Source organism: Zonotrichia leucophrys, chromosome 26 (assembly GCF_028769735.1).
Source record: "Zonotrichia leucophrys gambelii isolate GWCS_2022_RI chromosome 26, RI_Zleu_2.0, whole genome shotgun sequence".
NCBI classification, from domain to species: Eukaryota; Metazoa; Chordata; class Aves; order Passeriformes; family Passerellidae; genus Zonotrichia; species Zonotrichia leucophrys.
Genome location: NC_088195.1, coordinates 5,719,534 through 5,729,978, shown reverse-complemented (window position 1 = coordinate 5,729,978; position 10,445 = coordinate 5,719,534). Strand labels below are relative to the sequence as shown.

Sequence of the window (10,445 nt, the reverse complement as noted above, 5' to 3'; positions counted from 1 at the left end):
AACCCACCAGGAGACCACAGCCACTGACCCCATGGTGTCCTTGGCATTCCCTGGCAGAGCTGAACTGCCAGCCCCCGTGCTCCTCCATCAGTGTGTGTGTGTGTGTCAAGGGGTGTAGCTCCTGCCCCAGGGCACAGAAGCAAGAGGAAGGGGTGCAGCAGTGTCCCTCACACTGCCCATCTCTGCTGCCTGCATGCACTGGGGGAAGCTGCAGGCACCAGACTCGTTTTGGCACCCAGGCTGCAGCTGGAGCTCTGCAGTTCCCTTGATTGAGTCAATAAAAGCCCTGCTGGGGAGCAGACTGGCTCATTGATCTGCTCCTCCCCTGGGACCCATCCACTCTCAGCATTTTAATATATATTAAAATATATTAGGTGATCAAGAGCCCCCCAGTTCCCAGTTAGGCTGGGCTGGGGGCCCTGGGGAGCCAGATCCCACTGAGGAGCTGGGCTGGGAGATGGGGCTGCCCCCAGGCTCAGCACCCCAGTCCCATGGAGGGCACTGTGGGTCCCCAGGGCAGCCCAGAGAGGAGCAGCCTGCTCAGCACCAGCACAGGCAGAGCTGGGAGCACTGCAGGAACAGCTCACACCCTCCTGGCCCCACTGAGCTGTGGGAGGAATGTCATGGCTGAACGAGACCTTCCCAGGGACAGGGAGGGATGCCTGACCCCAAGAGCACAGTGGGGAAGGGGCAGAAATGGCTTCACAGTGTCCAGCTCTCCTCTTGGCCAGCCCCAGGGCTGCTGCCCCAGAGGCTTTCACACCTCTGCCCCATCTCCAGCTCCACACACAGCTGGGACAGGGAGCCAAGAAGACCCCAGGCTCCATTTTGCTGCCCAGCCCTGGCACATCTCCTCCTCACAGGCCAGACTTGGCTGCAGGCTCCAGCAGAGACACGAGGATGCAGGGTCTAGCTGCTGGGATTTCAGGAGATCCCCAGAGCTTGGCAACCTCAAAATGAGTGGACTGGAGCTTCCACATGAATCACTGCCAGCTCTGGTGACACAGCTGGCTGTGCAGGCAGGGTGGCAGAGGAAGGACAGGAGGGGCACCCAGAGTCACACAGCAGGAACACTTTAATGATCTGTCCAGCTCTTGCAAAACCCTGCTGGAACAGCACTGTCCTGTTCTGCACCAGCATCCCAGAGGCCTGTCCCAAAAGTGACACCACAGCTGGCCAGAGCAGCTCAGGAGCCCAGGCAGAGGCAGGAACAGGGTGGCTCTGCTCCTGCAGCCCTGGGACAGAGCCCTGGCACTGCAGGGGGAGCTCAGAGGCGAGTGGCAGCGATGTTCTTCTGGGAGGGAGATCCCCTGAGCCCTGGGGACCTGCCTGGTGCCACAGCTGAGGTGTCCAGAGGGGCAGAGCCAGTTCTTGTGCCCTGCAGTGTTTCTCTTCCCTTCAGCAGCTCCACAGCTGCTTTCTCCACTTCATCCACCTGCAGCTGGCTGCTGGCTGCCATCTCATCCCTGGTCACTGCTAGGAAGGACGAGTCCTGGGCCAGAGCCCCGAGGCCTCCGGAGATCAGAGCCTGGCAGAGGAGGAGAGCACAGCCTGGGTGCTCAGCCTGGGCACTGCCCTGGCTGCAGGCACCCACCCACCCACCCTCCCTCTGCCCTCTGTGCTGGCACACAGCTGCTGCTTGCCCTTGTGGCTGAGCAGTGCCCCCCAATCTCCCATCATGGCACAAGCATTGTGTCCCTGGAATTCCCTTCCATCCCTGCTGTTCCCTCTGTGCCCTTGCCTTACCTCCTGAATGAGGAAGGTGATGGCTGGGGTGGAGGATGCTCCTGGCTCACTGGTTTCTCTCTGCTGGAACCTGGAGCTGGATGCTGTTCCTGTCACGGTGCCATCCTCTGTGGGCAGCTGGGTGAGAGCAGCACAGAGCTGCAACATGTGCTGGGACACTGCCCAGGGAAGATCCCTCCCATGTCAGTGTGGGGGCTGCAGGGCCTGTCCCTGTCCCTGCCCAGTGCCTGGACAGGCAATGCCATCCTGCTGGAGCTCCTGGGCACCCCCAAAATGGGACCAGCAGGGCCACATGGACAGAGAGCAGGGAACCAGCCCTGGCACGTGCCAGGCATGAGGCACTGTGCCCAGCAAAGGGAGCATGGGGCAAATCTGATGCACCCCTTCTGCCCTGCCTCTGGAGGCTGATGGGCAGCCAGAGGAATGTGCTTCCAGCTGTTCCAGCTGTTTGAGGAGCTCCCCATGGAGCTGTTAGAGCAGCAGGGTGGGAGCCCAGCTCCATGTCCAGGCTGATCCATGAGAAAAGCTCCAGCAAGGCTGGAGGTTTATCATCAATACACTTTCAATTAACCTTCCTTTATATTTCCTAGTATCAAAAACAACAACCAACTGCCATCACCATTCCATAACCACCCCAAAACAAACATAGAACTAGCCCCCCCAAAAAAACCAAACAAAAATATAAACCATGATCACAAATCATCAACCAATCACCCACCAAATTTTATGTTCTTGGAGCTTATAAAAAGCATGACACTGAAGATGTTCAGATGGCTGCCACACACACCCAATGAGCCTGGAGAGGGGCTCCTTCCCAGCACAGCTGTGCCAGGATGGCAGGGAGGAGTCCCAGGATGGAAGGCAGGGAGGCTCACCTGTGTCCCCCACATTACACATCCCGTCCCCTCTGACATGCACTGCCCCTTTACCTGCTGGGGGAGGAGTGGCCCTGGCGATGAGAGACCCCCGGAGGGGCCCCCTCTCCTCCTACTCAGCCTCTCCATGGGGATGGGGCGGTTCTGCTCTGTGGGAGGGAAGGGTGGGGACATCACAGAATCACAGAACCACTGGGTTGGAAGAGACCTCAAAGATCATCGAGCCCAACCCAGCCCCAACACCTCAACTCAACCCTGGCACCCAGTGCCACATCCAGGCTTTGTTAAACACACCCAGGGATGGGGACTCCACCACCTCCCCAGGCAGCCATTTCAGAACTTCATCACCCTTTCTGTAAAAAACTTTCTCCTGATATCCAACCTAAATTTCCCTTGGTGCAGCTCAGGCTGTGTGCTCTGGTTGTGTCAGTGCTGCTGCAGAAAGAGCCCAGCCCCAGCTGAGCACAGGCACCTTTTAGGACCTGTGCAGAGTGATGAGGTTGCCTCTGAGTCTCCTTTTCTCCAGGCTGAGCACCCCCAGCTCCCTCAGTGGTTCCTCTCAGGGTTTGTGTTCCCAGCCCCTCTCCAGCCCTGTTGCCCTCTGCCCTCCTCTGGCATCTCAACATCCATCAGATGGGTACAAGAGCAAGGACACCACTGCCAGACAGAGATGGGACCAGGCTCACTAGACTGGGGAAAACAAAGGGTTTAAGAGTTCAGCAGCACCCAAAGTCCCTGTTTAAGGAAACAAGCATGGTCTTGTGGTCCTTCTGCCTGGGGATGGCCAGTGCTCCTCAAGCTGAGGCACTGTCTCCATGTTCCATCACCTCAAAAGGTGGAAGGAAGTAGAAGGGTCTCCTGGAGCTCTCCAGAGAGATCCTGCTGTGCTCAGTGCTCTCAGCAAACCTACTGGGGCCTGCACCTCCTTCTTCCACCAGCACCACCAGCCCCTTCCCCCTGCCCTGGCCCTGGGCTGGCCCCAGTGCCCCAGAAGAAGAACAAAGCCCAGACTCACCCCAGGCCGGGCGCCTGCGTGCTGCTGGCAGCGTCCTCCTCAGCATCTCATCCTCATAGTGCACCCTGGCAAGGCAGGCAGGAGGGTCAGCCTGGCTGGGGGCACACTCTGAGCCAGCTCAGCCTGAAAGGCAGCCCTCCCACCTTCCCCAGCCTGGGGGGACAGACCCATAGGGACAACTGGGATGGATGAACAGGGTGGAGGCCCCAGAAAGCAGGACTAAGTACATCCCATTGGTCAGTTTTGTCCCTTCTACCCGTGCCCAGGTCCCAGCCTGGCCCTTGGCTCTCAGAGATTGGCAGGTGAGGGGCAGGGGAGATTCCTGCAACCCCTGGAGCCCTGCTGCCACCTCCATGCTCATGGCACCGAGATGAAGGACGGTGGGATGGGAGCCCTGGCCAGGCAGGGTGCAGCCAGCTGCCAGGACAGCCCCAGGGCAGGCAGTGGCAGGGCCAGCACTGCCCTCCTCACCTGCACACCGAGGCTGAGCCCCTTACCCCTGCAGCCAGCTGCTGCTGTTGGCGTTGTTGATGTTGGTGTTGGCTTCCTGGGGGAAGTCATCCAGGAACACAGGAGAGTCGAGGTCCTCAGTGCCCACCTCGGTGAACTGCAGGGGCCTCTGGCTGGCCACCTGGGGCTGCAGGGGGCTGCTGGGCTCCATGAAGCTGTCCACCTGGCCAAACAAGCCACCTGTTCTCTGCAACCAACAGGGAGGGCATCAGGGGGAGCCTGGAGCTCCAGGCTGCTCTGGGGCCATTCCCACATTGAAACAGTGATTGCTCTGCTCAGGCCTTGAGAACCACACAGTCCCCAAAGCTTCACTGCCCAGGTGGGGAAACTGAGGCACAGAGGGTTGATGGCTATGCAGCAGTGTCTTAGGTGGGAAATGGGGGTGTGTGCTCTATTCCCATCTGTGGGGCAGTGATCTTCTGTTCATTGGGCAGTTTTTTCTTTATCTCTCCCACAGCCAATCCCCCCTCCAGGAGATCTCTGCTGTTACTGGGTCATTAATTATTAATGATTTTCTGTCCATGGCCAGTGAGTGTCCCTGCAGGGCTGATCCAATCCCACCATCCCACGGGGAGATGCTCCGCCCAGGGGAGGAGCCAAGCATTCCTACCTGGATCCAATCTGAGCCTGGCACAGCACAGCAGCCTTTGCCCCCTGCATTGCCAGAGGAGCAGCTTTCTGCTGCCCTGCATGGCCAGAGGGAGCCCAGGCCCATCTGCAGCAGCCCTGGAGCTGCAGAGGAAAACTCCCCCCTTGTGCAGGATCCCTGCTGCAGCAGAGCCACAGCTGGCACTGCAGGAGGGCTGAGCCCCCATGGGATGGGGCTGGGACACCACCCTGACACACAGGGGGCAGGGCATGGTCTGACTCTGGCAGTGGTTTTTGGTTTTGTTTTGTACTATTTTATTTGTATTTTTAATTAATTTTCCTAGTAAAGAACTGTTATTTCTATTCCCATATTTTTGCCTGAGAGCCCCTTACTTTCAAAATTATAATTCTGGGGGAGGGAGTTTACATTTTCCATTTCAAGGGAGGCTCCTGTGCTCCTTAGCAGACACCTGTCTATTCAAACCAAGGCAAGCAGCACTGGGATAAGCCAGGCCATGACAAATCCTGTCACCTCTGCGGGACAGCCTGAGGTGGTGGCACCTGGGGACATAGAAGGAACTCTGCAACCCCACAGCTGCCCAGGCTGTCTCTGAGGCTCCCAGGGATGGGATGTGAATCAGTTCCTGTAACACCAGAGCTGTCCCACCTGAGCCTGGCAGAAGGTGTGAGTGGGAACCTCCAAACCAGCAGGTAAATATCCAGCACAGCCCTGTCAGGCACATGGGCTGGCTCCTTTCACAGAGGGGAAACTGAGGCAGAGAGCAGCTTGCCCAAGATGCCACCACCAGGATGTCCTGATGCTCACAGAAAGGACAGAAGTGCTGCTCATCCTTGTGAGACTGAGCAGCATGTCCTGCAGAATGTCCCCCAGAGCCGGCAGCCAAGCTGAGCCACCAGCACTCTGAAATCAGGGCTGGTGGGACACCAAACTGTGCTGTGCATTCTGAACTCACCCTGTAAATCCCCTCTTCCAGGGCAGCCTCCACCATGGCTCTCTCCAGCTCCTCCTCTGCAGTCAAGTCCCCAGAAATGGCCCGATGGATTTCAGGAGCAGCTTCTTCCTCAATGCTCCTCAGCCCAGCCTGGGGAGAACAGGAAGGCAGGGCTGGGTGAGCCCAGCACCCTCCCCTTGCTCTTTGGAGAGGGGAGCATGGTGAGGCACTCTGCCCCTGCCAGGTGTCCTGCTGAGGACAGGCCACGGGTCACAGCCTGCAGCTGGCTGGGCTTGGTGCCACTGCTCCTGAGCTGCTGCTGTCCCACAGGCTCTGGGAAAGGGAATGCCCTGATGGAGGTGACAGCCAAGGGCAGGCTGGGCCTCTGTCCCTGATCTGGAGCTATTTCCTTGCTTTGCACCTTTGGGTCCTGCTCTTTTATCTCCCCAGGTGATTTCCTCCCTACAAAGTCAGGAGAGCCCAGGGACATGCCAGCCTTGTGGCCAGGCACAGAAACCCTCTGCCAGCACCCCTGGGCCTGCTGTGCAGGCACCTCTGACTGCAGGGGTCCCTCTCAAGGTCAGCCACGTGTACCCCCCTCCCCTGGTGCTCTGTGAGGCTGGGAGAACACCAGGAACATGGAGCTGAGGGGAGAGCAGGGACAAGGCCCTGGGACTGGAGCAGAGCAGGTGGGTGAGGGCTGGTGTAGGGGGATTGAATATAAGTAAAAATAAAGGTAGTGTAGAAAGTAATCTTATCCCCTAAAGAGTTCCAGCTGGGTTAATTATCCATTTTATATTAATTTATATTAATTTTATTGATTTTAACAGGCCATAGCTGTAGCTGATAATAAGAAGAGTGTTATAAAAGAGTGGATTGGTTGGTTGAGGGGAACTGGAGTCAGTTGGCTGCTGTGAGAAGAATGAAGAGTCAGTGCTAGAGGAGCTGCCCATGAGAAACACCAAGAAGGTAGAAAACTCTAGCAATATGGAACCTTTGCAATATAATGACAATAGAACCTTTGTGATACAATGACAACAGGCTGGGATGAGCAGCATTTGGCACAGACAATGGTCTGGGGTGGGAGTTTCCAGGTGTTAAAACCCCTTGGTGAGGCACCAGGTCCTGCAAAGCCCTCTCTACACTGGAGTGAGTGGAGCAGAGAGTAAAAGCCCTCCTCTGCTTTGAGTCACCTGCAGCCTGCACACCAAGGTCACACAGGGGTCCCCTCAGTGCTGGGGACTCATGGCCAGCTCAATGCTGGTTCACCTGGGCCACCACACCTCCAGACACGAGGCTCAGGCTCCCTGCAGCTCTCTGAGTCCCCCAGGCTGGGGGAAGCCTCCTCCAGAGAGAACCCCCCCTCCAGCATCACCCACACACCAACCTGGATCTCCACAGGGTTCTTCTTGGGCCTGTACCCATAATACACCACCCACACACCAACCTGGATCTCCACAGGGTTCTTCTTGGGCCTGTACCCATAATACACCACCCACACACCAACCTGGATCTCCACAGGGTTCTTCTTGGGCCTGTACCCATAATACACCACCCACACACCAACCTGGATCTCCACAGGGTTCTTCTTGGGCCTGTACCCATAATATACCACCCACACACCAACCTGGATCTCCACAGGGTTCTTCTTGGGCCTGTACCCATAATACTCCTCCTGGCGCTTCATGAACTTTCTGAAGTGCTCTTGGATCAGGAAAGTGGCATAGAATTTGCCCACTGTCACCTCATCATCTGGAGGGAGGAAACCAACGTGATGGTGAACCCAACATGAAGGTTCTGCCTGTCCCAGGATCCCATGGCTGCAGCAGTGGGACCCTGAGCAGGAGCTGCTGTGTCCCTCTGGAAGGGACACCTGGGGACATACCTCCAATGGGTGGGATGACCTGGTCCAAAAGCTTCATACTGGTTCGCTTCCAGATTTTTTTGATGATAGCTCTGAGCTCCTCATTGGCCTGTTCAAAATTACCTGTGAGGAAATGTTATAATAGCGTCCTCGAGCCAGGTCTAAGCTCTTGGAGGCCTATAACACACCCAAAATAACTCAGCTACCCTTGGAAGCATAAAAATCAACAAAATAGCTTCTGTTGCAGTGTTAAAAACAAAAAAGCTTAATAAAAAGCAAAATAACAAACAAAAGAAACCAAGCCAAAAGCTAAACAGTCTTATTCCTAGTAAAACACTTTACAAAAGCAGTTAGTTTCTTTATTCACTTCTTTTTCTACTAAATTGCCCAAGCAAGACTTTTTTGCTTCTGTCCAACTAGCTATCCTTAAGTTTAAGTCCCCTAAGTCTTGTGAAATGTCTTTTCACTTAATCAAAGAAAAAACTTCTAAACGTCTTTAAAAAAACAAAGAATAATTTTGTCTCTCCGTCACCAAAGAGCACACTCCTACAAGGAAAGCCAGCAGGACAGAGCAGTTCATTCCCAGGGGTGTGAACAGGAGTGAAGACAAAGCCTGTGAACACCTGGCCAGTCTGGAGGGTGTGACAGCTCCTCTGTCTCCCACCCAACAAAGGTGAGCTTAGGAAGGCTTTGATTTCAGCCAGAACACTTCACAGATTTTGACCTCCCCTTTGGTGCTCCCACAGGATTCACCATTCCTGAAACCCCAGTTTACCTCCAAGGTCTGCTGTGCTCCTCCCAGGCTGCCAGGTTCCCACCCCAGGCAGAGGGAAGCACCATGGCACTGCTGCAAGAACTGATCCCAGGAGCCCACCAGAGCCTGCCTTGGCTCTGCCACAGCACAGGCACACAAACAAGGGTTGCAGTAAGGCAAAAATCGTAAAGAAAAGCTTCATAAAATCAAGCTTGCTCTCCTAAAATCAGTGGCTGGCCTTGTTAGGCTAGCCCTTTGCAAGTTCCCATGTGAGAGCAATTCTGGTGTGAGCAGTTCATTAACATAACAATCTATTCCTGAGTAAAAAACAGCTTGCATCTCTATAAACTGTTTTTATGCTGTTACATAGAAAAATGAGAACTATCTCTCACAAACAACTTGCCCTGCATGTACACACTGGGGGTTTGAGTGACCTATTAATACAGGGTAACAATTTATTACTAACCAATAAAAGTAATTGGCAAGAAAGCTCCTGACCAATGGGAGTCCCACACGAGGTCTGTAAAACTGTCTAAAAACCAGTTATGTGAATAAAGAAAGAGCTTTTTTCCACCATAAAGAAAATGGAGTCCTGCCTGTTTTATTTGCATAACAAGCTGGTGGGACACACAGCAAAGCTCAGCAAACTGCTGAAGGAAAGCAGCTCCTCCCTAGCACAGATTAATTCAGGGGCCTGGGAGTCCCTGCAATGAGGGCTCTGGGCAGAGCCAGCCCATCCCTGCCACACTTTGAAGCAGGAGGTGAGCACAGCAAAGTCCTGATCTTCAGGAGCTGAACCACCTCAGCTCTGTGCAGAGCAGCAGCTCCTCTCCCAAGCTAAATTAAAATGATGGGAGCTGGACCAGCCCCACTCCTGAGCTGTTTGGGGTGGCACTGGTGGCACTTTTCTGCCCAATTACATAATGCCACCCAAACCCATGGAGAAGAAGGCAGAAAAAGCATGAAGAAACAAGCCAGGACAACACCGTGTGCCCTCCATCTTGCTTCCATCCACAACATACTAAAATCCCAAAGCCCTAAATTTCCAAATGATACACCTACACTACTCTCTATAATCTATTTCACACTTTTACCCTGTTGAGATTTTCCTGAATCTCAACATCTTCTCTCCCAGTCCTCAGCTGCTGGAAGAATGAAGCATTCTTTTTAGCTCTCTTTTAGCTTAACATCATTAGATTTCCATTAAAAGGTGGCATGCGACTTGCTTTCATGCACAGTGGAAAATTTTCATCATGCTCTATCATTCTATCCTTCTTTCCAAACCTAATGTGCACTTCCTCCTGTTTGAGGCAACACTGCAATGTTGACACTGAATGTCTTCTATTTGAATTTAATGAATGGTTGTTATTCATTTTATCCCAGACAACAACAAAACTCAATCTATGTTGTTGAAGATTGCAATGCAAGTTGTTTTCCATTACCATCTGTATGGCAGATTACCTTTGTCAAGTGGGCAGTTTGCCTTATCTCTCTCTGAGTGCTCACAATCACTCCTCCCTCAGGAGGGGACATTGCTGATAACAGCCATTGAATGTCACTGCATGGCTGATAAGAACTACAGCATCCCATTGGGAGATGGGAGCCCAGAGGGAGGAGCCAAGCATTCCTACCCAGATATAATCTGGAGATTCTGGAACACCAGCACAGCTTCTGCACTGGATTGCCCAGAGGAACAGCAGCTGCCTCTTCTTCCCCTGGATCTTCAGAGGCAGAGACTGCACCTTTCTCCAGGATCCCTGCTCCAGCAGAACCAGCCCTGACACTGCAGGAGGGCTGAGCCACAATTCCAATGGGACTGCTGCCAACAGCCTGACCCACAGGGTGTCAGGTTGGGTTCTGACTCTGGCAGTGTTGTTCTAGTGTACTGCATTCTTTATTTTATCCTTTTTTTTTCCTTTTCCCTATTGAAGAACTGTTATTTCCTGCTCCCATATTTTTGCCTGAGAGCCCCTTAATTTAAAATTTATAGCAATTCAGAGGGGTGGGGAGGGTTTACATTCTCCATTTCAGGGGAGGCTCCTGCTTTTCTTAGCAGACTCCTGTCTTTCCAAACCATGACATATGTGCAGGTCAAAGAAGGGAAATTCACAAGGAAGATTCTCTGTCAGGCTGTAGAGGA

General features: G+C 53.9%; 1 protein-coding gene across 3 annotated transcripts in view; it reads right to left on the bottom strand.

Annotated features, from left to right (window-relative positions):
* CACNA1S (calcium voltage-gated channel subunit alpha1 S) overlaps window positions 1–10,445 on the bottom strand; it is a 60,757-nt gene continuing 50,312 nt past the window's right edge. For 2 of the 3 annotated variants that reach the window (XM_064732919.1, XM_064732920.1), the window contains 8 exons: window positions 7,573–7,674; window positions 7,315–7,439; window positions 5,709–5,837; window positions 4,134–4,333; window positions 3,637–3,701; window positions 2,676–2,770; window positions 1,747–1,851; window positions 1–1,528 (listed from right to left, as the gene is read on the bottom strand). In XM_064732919.1, coding sequence (XP_064588989.1) covers window positions 1,268–1,528; window positions 1,747–1,851; window positions 2,676–2,770; window positions 3,637–3,701; window positions 4,134–4,333; window positions 5,709–5,837; window positions 7,315–7,439; window positions 7,573–7,674 — 1,082 coding nt within the window. In that variant the 3' untranslated portion in view covers window positions 1–1,267. Of the gene's footprint in view, window positions 1,529–1,746; window positions 1,864–2,675; window positions 2,771–3,636; window positions 3,702–4,133; window positions 4,334–5,708; window positions 5,838–7,314; window positions 7,440–7,572; window positions 7,675–10,445 lie in introns of all 3 variants that reach the window. The other variant, XM_064732917.1, reaches the window with a different exon arrangement.